Genomic DNA, 10,838 nt, shown 5'->3' with positions numbered 1-10,838 from the left:
AGTGTTTACCCTGGCCAAGGACTTGAGGAGCTGCACAAAAAGCTATGAGGGAGCATAGTTGGGACAGCTGACCTGAGCTGGCCAAAGGGATACTCCACCCTATAAAACATCATGCCCAGAAGGGCCAGTTGGGATTTGGGAACAGGGTTTGGCATCAGTCAGCACCTGCCGAGCAGCTGGATTGTGCATCCCTCGTTCTTCTTGCATTTTCTCACTTTTAAATGACTATTATTATTATATTTTACTTTGTTTCAATTATTAACCCATTCTTAACTCACAAGTTTTATTCTTGATTCTCCTCCCCATCTCACCGGGGTGGGGGGAAGTGGTTGAGTGGCTGAGCCCAGTGGCCAGTTGGGCTTAGACCATGACAGCACTGCTCAGGGCCCTGGATGAATTGTCACCTCCATCCCACATGTCCTGCTGGAAGCACCAGCTGGAGCAGCAGGACCAGACTCTTTGCCTCATCAATCTGCAAGGGGGTCCCCGTGGATCCCTTCTCCCACATCAGGGCTCCAGCAGGGAGGCCTCAAAACTGACTCTTCACTGACAGACACGCTGATATAATTGAAATTATCTTTATTTTAGTGTATTATTATGACATAATATAAATTATTTTTGTGCTTTCTTTTTTCTTCTTTTTTTTAGAAAAACATTATTTAGTTTAACTTAAATAAGTTAAATAAAACAATTTTCCCCCTTGAAGGAGGCTGCAGGTCAGGGGTTCTCTTGTGTGCCTGAGGCTGGAGGCCACGCAGGGGTGGGACCGTGGGCATCACCAGTGGCAGTGAGGAAGAGTCAGGTCAGTTCTTTGGGGTCTGGAAGTGCTTCAGGCGCTCCTGCACCCAGGGTTCCCGGGGATCCACACACAGCTGCTTCCCCTTCTTGGTGACCATTCTGCCAGGAGAAAAAACCTGTGTTGAGGTGCTGCACAGAGGGCACGAGGTGCCCGCGCTGGGTCCCACCAGCAGCACCCTGAGTGTCCCCAGCCACGTCCTCAGGTCCCTCCCGGCCACCCCGAGCCCCTGGAGTGGTTGGTACTCACATCACCCCTGGGTTGGTGCAGATGCTGCTGGTGGTGAAGGTGGAGTTGATGAGGCGAAGAGGGATGGGGCGTTGTTGGTAGGTGAAGCAGCAGGTGGTGGGGACGCCGTCTGTGAGGGCAGAGGGACAGACAGACAGCCCTGGTGAGACCCCAGCTATAGCATAGGCTCTGGCCCCACTGGCACATGGTGTTCCCCAAGGATTTGCCATCTCCCACCCTCCCCTTGTGTCCTGTTCCCTGGCAGTGGCTCTCAGGGAGAACCTCGGCCCCAAGCCTGCGTCCCACAATGTGACACACATTCCTGCCCCCAACCCTCCATCCCACAGTGGGACAAAGTCTCCTGCCCCCAACCCTCCCCACAGCCCCACGAGGGTCCCGCTGACAGGGATGGGGCTCTCCAGCAGCTCCCGTGGAGCGTTGTCCCCCCAGCCCTGGGAGGACACAGCGACTCACCGAGATGGGCCTCGGACGGGGAGCAGGAGGCCACGAGGAGCAGGGCGAGCAGGGAGGCTGCCAGGACCTTCATGGTGCTGTGGGGCCGAGGGCTCTGTGAGCAGGGCTGGAGCTGGGGAGGCTGCAGGGCTCTCTCTGCACGATGCTCCACTGCTGTGGCCATGCTCTCCTTTTATCCCTGTGCGCTGGGCGGGCGCAGGGTTTCAAGGAAAGAAAGTGAGCGCATCATACCGGGGAAATTATGTCAGGATCGGCCAGTTTTGCTGAGCTGGAAAAGGAAAGGAAACCACAGAAGGGGAAGGGACTGCTGGCCACGAGGCTGCAACTTTCAAGATGCTCCTTGGGTGCCTGGTGGGGACTGGTTGGAGCCCAAATGCCGACAGTGACTCTGCCACTGCTGCAAGGGCTGCACAGGCCATGAGGCAGCTTGGCCTTGTGAAGCTCTGATGTCAATCCCAGAGCCAGAGCTCTGATGTCAATCCCAAGCAGGCAGCTGTGAAGGATCAACAGCAAGCAGACCCTGGGCAGGGATGTGCTCTGCAGCAGCCCCAGCAGCATCGCTGCATCAAGGGCTGTGGAGAGAGGCCCTGGATGGAGACCCCAGGCCAGCTCAGGGGCCCTGGCATGGACACCCCCAGCCACTGCTGCTATCACTGGCAGAAATCCACTGCCAGGAGGCAGATCCCAACTTCTGCCCAGGTTTGCCACAAATACCAGTTCTCTCCCTGCTGCACCACGGGGATCCAGAGTTCTCTCTGTCACGATGCATCGCACATGTTCATCTCCACTGATAGCTCTAGGTCTTGCTTGGACATTTGGGGAAGGAAGGATCGTGTAGGAACAAGGTTGTGTTGAGTCACTGTGGGTCTCACATTTGTCCCTTTTTGCTGGTATTAAGGTCAAAAGCAGTGTTCCCATATGGGAAAGTTTGCAGACCCATGGAGTCCCTGCATGTGCAGGCACTGGACTCTGTTGCCCTGCTCTAGGGCTGGAGCAGTGGCCTCAGCCACCCTCCCTGTCCCTGGGCTGAACACAGGATTTACACCTCTCTAAGGATTTTAGTTTGGGCTGCAGCCTCTTAATGGCCAAACTGTTGCAATTAGTGCCAGCCCACTTCTGCCCAAACAGGATAATTTCATCCAATTTAAGGTCTCTCTTCTGACTGAGCCCTGAAAAGCAAAGACTTCCATATCAGGACACGTGAAGGGACTGAAAAGGGGCAGCATTTGCAATGCCAGAGGGTAATTCTCAAACATGCCCCTCTGTGGCACACCCAGAAAGAGGGAGCTGCCAAACTCGCTCCTTCTTCCATGGTTTTTTTTTCCTTTTCCATCCTTTCCCTGATGCTGCCCCATGGTGCCATGAAAGGTTTGTTTACTTGTCTCCCAGCTACCACACAACCCCCTGGCTTTCCCTGGCCTTCCTGCTGGCCCTGGCTCGGGCATGACTAATTCCTGCTGCCCTGATTCAGGGGAAAAGTCCCACTCACAGAAATGCTGAGCAATGCCAGTGCTTGTCCTCCCATTCCCAGCACCTGCCATGGCCTTTTGCCCAGCAAACCTTCCCCAGCCAACAGGGGCTGCATCGCTCCCAGGTGGGACAGAGGTGGGAATGGTTGTAAATCATGCCCTGGAGTGGGTCAGGAGGAGCTGGGCAGTGCTGATCTGGCCTCTAGTGGAAGAACCAGTCCAGCTGTTCCAGCTGTTCCAGCTCCCTTCTCCAAGTGCCCAGGTTTCAGCTGTTTCTGTTTCAGCCACTCTCTGTGTGGGGCTACAGAGGAATAAATCCTTTGTATTTAGCAGTGACCAGGGTTTTCATCTGTGCCATTTGAGAAGGGCTTGGAGGAGAGGTAGTACCTGCTGTAAAAACTCCTGCTTGTCTCATGTCCCTGGATGCACAAAGGCAGAAGGAAGGGACTCAGTTCCTCAGAGGAAGGGACTCAGTTCCTCAGAGGAATGGAGATCTGCATGAGTCTTTTATGTTGAGGCCATTGCAGAGGCACTGAGTGGTTTCTCTTAAGCTCAAAGCATCCACTGTGTGCAGAGGAATCCCAAGTTTGGAGCCAGCCAACAAAAGCTTTTTGTGTTTTCATGAACCTCTCTGCCCATAAACCTTCACATGTCCCACAGAGACCTGCTCCAGACTCTGCCCTCCAGCCAGCCTGTCCTGGCACCTCTCCTGCCCTCAGCAGAGCCAGCTCTGCTTGGTGCATGGAGGAGAAGTGGGAGGGAGGACAACAGTGTGCAACAGGCTTTTATGATGAAGGAAACCAGAATCTGCTGTCTGGGTCAACCACAGGAACAAGATGCTGAGCTACCTCAGCACAGGGTGGGTTTTCTCTGGGGAGGCAGCCCCGAGCCAGGGGTGAGCTGGGCTTGGACAGGGGCCAACAGCCAGGGATGAGCAATGGCAGTGGACAAGACTGGCTTGGTGGGAGCCCCTTTGTTTGCCCAAGCAGGTGAAAAAAGGGTGGGATGGGCAGGAGAGTAGCACTGGGAACCCACAAGTACCAGGAGGGTGGTGAGGAATATCCCCCACCCAGGGGGGGAGAGAAACTGAAATGAGGGCAGTGATAAACAGAATGATCTGTGGGCACTGGCCTCAGCAGTTACCAGAGGAAGACTTGTCATCCGGCAGGAACCGCAGGAAATCTCACAGCCACGAAGATTATTTCTGATGGAAAAGGCAGCAATATTTCCTCTTTGCTGCAGAAGTGACTGGCCAAGCTTTCAGTTCTCCATTTAGATGAGGGCCGGATGGGACTTCTTACTGGATGCTGATGAAATACTTTCCATTATAACTGGAATCGAGGACATTTCAACGAATTGCACGGATCTGCAGCTCAACAAAAGTAGATAGTTTGTGTTTAAGGAATTAAATATAAGGAACTGGTGTAAAGGGAGAGTGAAGAAATGACTTGCAGTTTTATTTCTCCTGTCACGGAAGACCCTTGGAAGCAGGGCAGGAAACACAGGAAACCAGAAACTTCAGCTTTGCAAATACAAATTTGAAAAAATAAAGGAAAGGAAAAGCCTATTAGTTAGGAAGAGGAGTAAATACCAAAGATGCCACTTCTTTTTGGCTTGTCTTTGCATAAACAAGGCAAGAGGTTATGGTCAAGTACTCAGCACAGTAAAAATTTAGTGCACCCAGGTGAGAAAAGGGAAAAGAGAACAAATAAGTAAGGAAGAGGTAGGTAAGGCAGGTGTGATCAAACAAAAAGGCCCCAAAGATATCCCTAACTTCCTCCTGAGCCTGGCTGTGGCCATCTCATTAGCAGGAAAAACTCACATGGAGTGGGAGAGGTACCAGAAAGCCAGAGATGAGCAAACATGGCACTAGTCCTGCATGACCTGATGCTTGAGTGTCCCAAAGAAAATGAGGGAATTCAAGTCTCAAAACCACATCCCCCTCTGGGGCTGTTGTTGATGAACCACAGGGTTCATCCAGACTAGAAGGCAAGGGATGATCTCCATCCCAGAGTGTAAGAGCACAGCATTGCCTCCGGTCCCCAGGCCTGCTGAGGGAAGCCCAGGCTCTGCCTCAGCCTGCAGCCAACCTTAGGGAAGCCTCTCCAGCTCTGCAGAGAGTTTTCCCCGAGGACAAAGCCCTGCTGCTGGCAGCAGGCTGCATTTCTGACCCCGAGTCGGGGCAGAGGGATGTTCTCAGCACCTCTTTCAAGAGAGACTTCCAGACACCCAGGGCCCTGCACTCGGCAGCACTAATGGGGTGACAGCAGCCTCTGCCTGCCCCGTGCACCAGCCTGAGGCAGGAGGAAACCACAGGCAGAAAGAAATGAAAGAAACTGCTAACACCACCACTGTTGTTTCTTTGAAGAGAAAGTCATGTGGCATTATGCAACATCCCTCTGGGAAGTGACACTCATTGATAAAAATTATGCAAAGGGGTCCCGTGGCTTGGGGTTATGAGGAGAACCCAGGTCAGCTGCCAGCCTCACCTTGCAGAGAGCTGTCACTGGCCCTGGAGTGCATTGTTTTATGAGAGTAACTCAGCATTCAAAGCAGAATTCCTACACCAGTCCCCGCTGATATATTTTAAATTCCAATTCCCAAATGCCCCTTCCCCCTCCAAGGATCCCTGCACAAAGAACCACAACCACAACCCAGGGCAGGGAGTTTTCTGTGGTCCTAAATCAAAGACAGCTCTTCTCCCTCCAGCTTAAGTGGCTTCTGCACCAGACTGGTGCAGGAAAGAGAGTGGTAAGAGCAGGAACAACCTCTCCCCCTGCAGGAGGCTGCAGCGCTCCCGTGGGGGCTGGCATTCCAGAAAACCCCAAGGGGAGCAGCAGCACCAAAGAGCAGCTCTAGAAAAGCTGGAAATGTCAAGTCTCATTTTCTAAAGAATGCCTGCAAAAATGCTTTGGCTGAGCATGTGCAATTATCCAGTCACAGGCAAGAATGTTCTTTTCAATTAAAAGGAACAGTTCCAGATGATATGGTCCCATGGGGATTGTGGCAGATGACTGGGCCCAAGGTCGTTGGCTCGTACAGAAACACCCTAAAGGGGGGCAGATATGTGGCAACCAATCTGGCAATATGTATAAAGGTATCTTTAAAAGTAAAGCATGTCCCAGCTCATCAAAAAGATGATTCAAGTGAGTCACAAACTAATAGGGAAGTAGATAATACAGCATTCTTCTGGAGAAACTGGCTGCTCATGGCTTGGATGGGTGCCCTGTTCAATGGGTGACAAACTGGCTGATGGCTGGGCCCAGAGAGTGGTGGGAATGAAGTGACATCCAGCCACAGATGGTCACCAGTGGTGCTCCCCAGGGATCAGACCTTGGGCAGTGGAGCTGGGGAGTGGCTGAGGGATCTGGGGGGTCTCAACCTGAAGAAAAGGAGGCTCAGGGGGACTTTCTCTCTCCAAATCCCTGACAGGAGGTTGTAGCCAAGTGGGTTTCGGACTCTTCTCCCAGGTAACAAGTGACAGGCCAAGAGGAAACAGCCTCAAGTTGCACCAGTGGAGGTTTAGATTGGATATTAGGGGAAAACTCTTCCCTGGAAGGGTTGTCAGCACTGTCATAGGCTGCCCAGGGCAGTGGTGGAGTCACCATCCCTGCAGGGATTTAAAAGACTTCCCAACTTCTCCCCAGGTGTGCCACAAATACCCTTCTCACCCTGCTCCACTGGTCACAGCAGGGACACAGAGTTAGCTCCAGAGCTCCATGGCTGGTGTCCTGATGGGAACCAGGAGGATGAAGGATGCTCCAGTCTCCCTGCACCTACTGGAAACCTGCCCACAAGCATCTGCATGTTCCATTTCTTCTTCTCTTTTAAGGAATTTATTGACACGAGTGACAGGCCTGATATGGTTTGATTTCCGTTGTTTGCCACCCCCGTTGCCACTGTGGGTGGACGGGTTCTGGGGGCTGCAGGAGGGATTTTGCTATGAGACAAGGGGATTTCCAGGGACCTGGAGGATCACTCCCATGCTTGGCTCTCTCCAGGGGCCTGCCCAGGTCTGGAGGACAGTGCTAAATCTCCTGGCCCCACTCTCCCCTCCTGCAGCCACCCCTGTTTAACCACTTGATCCAGCTGTGACAAAACCAAACCAGCCCCTGAACCCCCCAAAGCCAACCCTTCTCCCATTGCCAACCACAGCTGCCTTTTCCCTGCCTCAATCCCCATCCCACCAGGCAGGCAGCTGCCCAGGGCATCCTTAAAGGCCACGTCTGGCCAGGGGCTGCTTCATCTTGGAGGTGAGCTGGGGGCATCAGCCTTGGCCCTTTGGGTTTCCCTGCCCTCCCAGGGGCTCCTGGACTATTCCTGGTTCTCTGTGGGAATGCTGAGCCCTGTTATGACCCATTTTCTCCCACAGGATTCACATCTCTCACTCCAGGTCAGCACGAGATGGTTTATTGATTCCCTTGAGGGATGTACTGGACAGTGGAGGGGCCGATGGCAGGGGAGGGGATGGAGCCAGCTCCATAAATTAATGGAATTAATTAAGAACATACAGATAATTATGGGAAACAAATAAATAGAGCTTGTGGGGAAGGCAGCTTCACATGGAGGTGTTGATTAGCTTCTTTTCCTTCAGGTACTTCTGGAACCAGCTCACCTCTGGATCCACACAGACCGTCCCCTTCTGCAGCTTCAGACTTTGGGGGAAAGAGTATCCTGCATTAGCTCGGGACTGGGGGATGGATCCCTGCCAGCCTGGAGGTGCCTGCAGATCCTGCCCCCCACTTTCCCTGGAAGTGCTGACTTTTGGCAATCTCTGCAATTTTGGCTTCCTTCCCGTTTTTCTGGCTGGCAGCTGAAATAGGGGGATTTTGGGGCTATTTGGGATTAAGCAGCGAGGAGGGAGGGGAATGTGAAGAGCCAGGTTAGGGCACCCCCACCCACAGAACCCTTGGCAGGGTGGCTTGTTTTGCCAAAGGCAGAACAACTGGTAGGAAAGGTGGGTGAGCAAGGATGAGGAGTGGGATGCCAGGGAGGAAGGCTGGGTGGGAGCTGGGTTACTCACATCACAGCCTTGCGGGAGCAGAGGGAAGGTGTGTTCTGGTAGCTCTTGATTTTGGATGCAGGGATTTCCCGCCTGATGAACATGCCCTTGTGGCAGCACATGGCATGGGATGTGCGGACTGAGAGGAGACAAGAGGTTTTAGTGCTGTCCCATGCCTGGTGTGAGGGGTGTGGGTGCTCTGCTGAGGGGTGTGGGTGCTCCCCTGGGGACTCTCCTGCTCCCTCATGCTACAAGGGGTCTCTTCTTGCATCCTCAGTGGTGATGTTTGTCCCCAGGGAAGGAGCCCCCCATTCCTCTGCCTGTGGGGGTTTGCTGGGCAGAGCTCCCCAGCTGGGGCTCCGGGGCTGAAGCCATCCCCAAGCCTGGTTTTGCTCATTTTGAACAAGTCCACGACAGGCCTGTGCTGGGGCAGCTGGTGATGTCCCTCAGCCTCCCAGTCCCGTGGCAGAAGCAGGAGCTGAACTGTCATCCCCCTCCCAAATCCCATGAGTGGAGGGTCTGGGGCAGCCGTGGGGAGAGGCTCGGTGTCGGTACTTACGGGACATGCCCTGGCTTCCAGTCCAGGGAGCTGCCAGCAGCAGGGTGAGCAGGGCCAAGGAGCAGATCTTCATGTCCAACAGAGGGCTCAGTCAGCACCAGCAGAAGGCAGCTCTCCCTGTCTCAGGCCACGGAGAGCTACCTGCCCCTCCTGCCTGCACCCTGGCACAATATATAACCCCTGCCAGGCGTTCCATGACAGCTCTGGACTCTCCCCACGGAAAGAACCACCTGGTAAAGGGCAAGTGGTGAAGGGAAATTCCTTCTCCCAGCCCGTTTGGCCACTGAGATACCCGAGGGCTGCTGGAAAGTGTGGCGGGCTGCTGGTGATGCACAGGGGCTGGGTGTCTATTTTGAGTCTGGTTATCACCACCAGCAAACCACACAGGATGATGCTCAACTTGACAGAGTCCTGTGAGAGCTTCTTTTCAAAAAACCAGCCATTGCCATCAGTTCTGATGCCTCTCTTGCAATTTTGCACTGGGTGAGTGGCTCGGTGGTGGCTGATTTGCCCCAGCCCACCCCGAGACCCACTGCTGGCTGCTCGTCAAGGTGCCTGTCCCTGTCTCAGTGTCTATTGTGTGGCATACTGGGATTTTGGGTTGTCAGTGGGGCCCTGACCAGGCATCCTTGAGGGGCTCCTCTGACAGAATTTGGGCCAGGGCTTTCCCCTCAGGAAACACAGGAAGCCCCCTCCTCATGGGCTGTGCCCACCTGTTGCTGCTCTCCCTGGTGCTTCCCCAAAGCATGGATGTGGTTTGGCCCCATGCTCACCCCGGACATCCTCACAGAGACGTGGCTGTGGCTTCAGCTCTCCCTGGCTCCATACTGATCCCAGCACCTGGCTGGGAAAGCCGGCAGCAGGATCTGCCCACTCCCAAGACATTCACACAGACAGATGTTTGCATGTGTGAGATCACGTTTAATTCTGCTCAGCGTGTCGTACAAAAAATAACTGTGGAGCTGCTCCCCCTGAACCCCTCGGCTGCTGCCAGGCTGGCAGGAGCAGCCTCTCTGCCATGGAATTCATGGGGACTGGCAGAGGATCCAGACCTGAGCATCCCACAGGGTCAGCACACTCCATCCTGGTGGGATGCCGGGGTTGGCAAAGGCCCTTTGCCTTCAGAGAGATAGGCACGGTCATCCCAGCGTGGTGGGGAGGACGTCCCTGATAGCTGCTCTGTCCCAATGTGTCCCCACAGCCACCTCTGCAGAGGGGTTGCCTTGGCAGTGTTCCCTGTGGAGAGGAGTCCCTGCTGCCTCTGGCCACCCCACTAGCTGGGGATGGAGAAGGAGCTGACTTGGAAGCTCTGCTGGTACCTCTTCACCCACGCCCTGCTTGCCTGAGTGCAGATCTCCTTCCCGTTCCTCACTCTGAAACTGGGGCAGAGAGAAGATGAGGTTAGTGGGGTGGTCATACAGGGACCCCAGCGATGAGTTCCCTGGAGGAGGCACAGGAGGTCAGGATTGGACCCACCAAAGCAAGGTAAGGGTCTGGCAGGATCTAGAGGGGCTTTACCCCCAGGGTGGATTTAGGGTACTCACATCACAGCCTGGTGTGGGCACTCGGGGCTGGTGGGGTAACAGGCAACGACGTTGTCTCTCTTGATCCTTCTCGTCTGGAAGTTGAAGCAGCACTTGTCCGGCATGGCTGGAGCTCCTGGGGGGACAGCACAAGCTCGACTTAGCCTGGAGACCCCCACCTCCCACCTCAGCCTGCCAGCTGTGGGAACGACAGCTCTTTGGGAAGAGCCCACTTGCTCCCCATGCACGAGGCAAACCCGTCCCCACAGTCCCAGGGCCTGTCCCTGTCCCCCAGCCCGTGGGGATGACGGTGCTCACTCTGAGCCAGGCTCTGCCAGCACAGCGTGGTGAGGAGGAGGAGGGTGCAGACGATGCCGGTTGCCTTCACCATGGTGGATTGTGGCAGGGCTGCTCCGTGTGCCGGGGCTGGGGCTGCTCCGTGTGCCGGGCTCGGGGCTGCCCGGCTGCTTTTATGGGGGAGCAGGGGCCTGCCTTCCCCCAGGGCCAGCAGCTGCGTGAGCAGGGGGAGGACCTGGTCCCTCGCCACGTCCCAAAGCACAGAGGGTAAGTGATACTGATCCCCTCCCAGCTCAACCCTGGGAAAAGAAAAATCTGCTCCCAGGCCACGCTTTTGGCATCCAATGGGCTTGGGATTTTTCCTGAGCTCCTGCCTCCAGCGTTAGGGCTGATGGACAGGCTGTTCCCAAAGTTTGGCTCTGTGCCCTTATTCCCTGGGCAGGCTCTGTGCCCCATGGTGAGACCACAGGGTGGGTGAGAGAGTCTGGGG

The 10,838-nt window shown here is 54.8% G+C and overlaps 3 protein-coding genes across 4 annotated transcripts; all 3 read right to left on the bottom strand.

Moving 5' to 3' along the window:
• Nucleotides 1–669: 669 nt before the first annotated feature.
• LOC103763623 (C-C motif chemokine 4) lies at nt 670–1,571 on the bottom strand. Its single transcript, XM_018076622.1, has 3 exons — nt 1,499–1,571; nt 1,046–1,154; nt 670–897 (listed from the first exon to the last, which is right to left on the bottom strand). Exons 1-3 carry the CDS (start codon nt 1,569–1,571, stop codon nt 804–806), a joined length of 276 nt encoding a protein of 91 aa, XP_017932111.1. The 3' UTR covers nt 670–803.
• Nucleotides 1,572–7,389: 5,818 nt separating this feature from the next.
• On the bottom strand, nt 7,390–9,311 carry LOC108640382 (C-C motif chemokine 4-like). Of its 2 annotated transcripts, XM_029961378.1 has the most exons (4): nt 9,302–9,311; nt 8,529–8,595; nt 7,991–8,108; nt 7,390–7,622 (listed from the first exon to the last, which is right to left on the bottom strand). In XM_029961378.1, the coding sequence occupies exons 1-4, from the start codon at nt 9,308–9,310 to the stop codon at nt 7,526–7,528; spliced, it is 291 nt and encodes a 96-aa protein (XP_029817238.1). In that variant the 5' UTR covers nt 9,311; the 3' UTR covers nt 7,390–7,525. The 2 variants fall into 2 exon arrangements, with proteins under 2 accessions (XP_029817238.1, XP_017932082.1); XM_018076593.1 differs by lacking the exon at nt 9,302–9,311 and having other exon boundaries at nt 8,529–8,639.
• A 117-nt stretch (nt 9,312–9,428) lies between these two features.
• LOC103763622 (C-C motif chemokine 3) lies at nt 9,429–10,480 on the bottom strand. Its single transcript, XM_008930408.3, has 3 exons — nt 10,370–10,480; nt 10,073–10,187; nt 9,429–9,907 (listed from the first exon to the last, which is right to left on the bottom strand). Exons 1-3 carry the CDS (start codon nt 10,440–10,442, stop codon nt 9,802–9,804), a joined length of 294 nt encoding a protein of 97 aa, XP_008928656.1. The 5' UTR covers nt 10,443–10,480; the 3' UTR covers nt 9,429–9,801.
• Between the last annotated feature and the right edge of the window lie 358 nt (nt 10,481–10,838).

Source organism: Manacus vitellinus, unplaced genomic scaffold (assembly GCF_001715985.3).
Source record: "Manacus vitellinus isolate BGI_N305 unplaced genomic scaffold, ASM171598v3 scaffold_32_pilon, whole genome shotgun sequence".
In the NCBI taxonomy this organism is placed as follows: domain Eukaryota; kingdom Metazoa; phylum Chordata; class Aves; order Passeriformes; family Pipridae; genus Manacus; species Manacus vitellinus.
This window is presented reverse-complemented; position numbering and strand designations above follow the sequence as displayed.

What these genes read in the sequence shown, in the direction of transcription:
- LOC103763623 (XM_018076622.1), bottom strand. Translation starts at nt 1,571, where the DNA reads ATGAAGGTCCTGGCAGCCTCCCTGCTCGCCCTGCTCCTCGTGGCCTCC. An exon ending in CCCGTCCGAGGCCCATCTCG is followed by an intron (nt 1,155 to 1,498) that starts GTGAGTCGCTGT and finishes CTGCCCTCACAG; the next exon opens with ACGGCGTCCCCACCACCTGC. An exon ending in TGCACCAACCCAGGGGTGAT is followed by an intron (nt 898 to 1,045) that starts GTGAGTACCAAC and finishes TTCTCCTGGCAG; the next exon opens with AATGGTCACCAAGAAGGGGA.
- LOC108640382 (XM_029961378.1), bottom strand. An exon ending in TGGAAGCCAGGGCATGTCCC is followed by an intron (nt 8,109 to 8,528) that starts GTAAGTACCGAC and finishes GTCTCCTCTCAG; the next exon opens with TCCGCACATCCCATGCCATG. An exon ending in TGCTCCCGCAAGGCTGTGAT is followed by an intron (nt 7,623 to 7,990) that starts GTGAGTAACCCA and finishes TTTCCCCCAAAG; the next exon opens with TCTGAAGCTGCAGAAGGGGA.
- LOC103763622 (XM_008930408.3), bottom strand. Translation starts at nt 10,442, where the DNA reads ATGGTGAAGGCAACCGGCATCGTCTGCACCCTCCTCCTCCTCACCACG. An exon ending in CTGGCAGAGCCTGGCTCAGA is followed by an intron (nt 10,188 to 10,369) that starts GTGAGCACCGTC and finishes CTGTCCCCCCAG; the next exon opens with GAGCTCCAGCCATGCCGGAC. An exon ending in TGCCCACACCAGGCTGTGAT is followed by an intron (nt 9,908 to 10,072) that starts GTGAGTACCCTA and finishes TCTCTGCCCCAG; the next exon opens with TTTCAGAGTGAGGAACGGGA.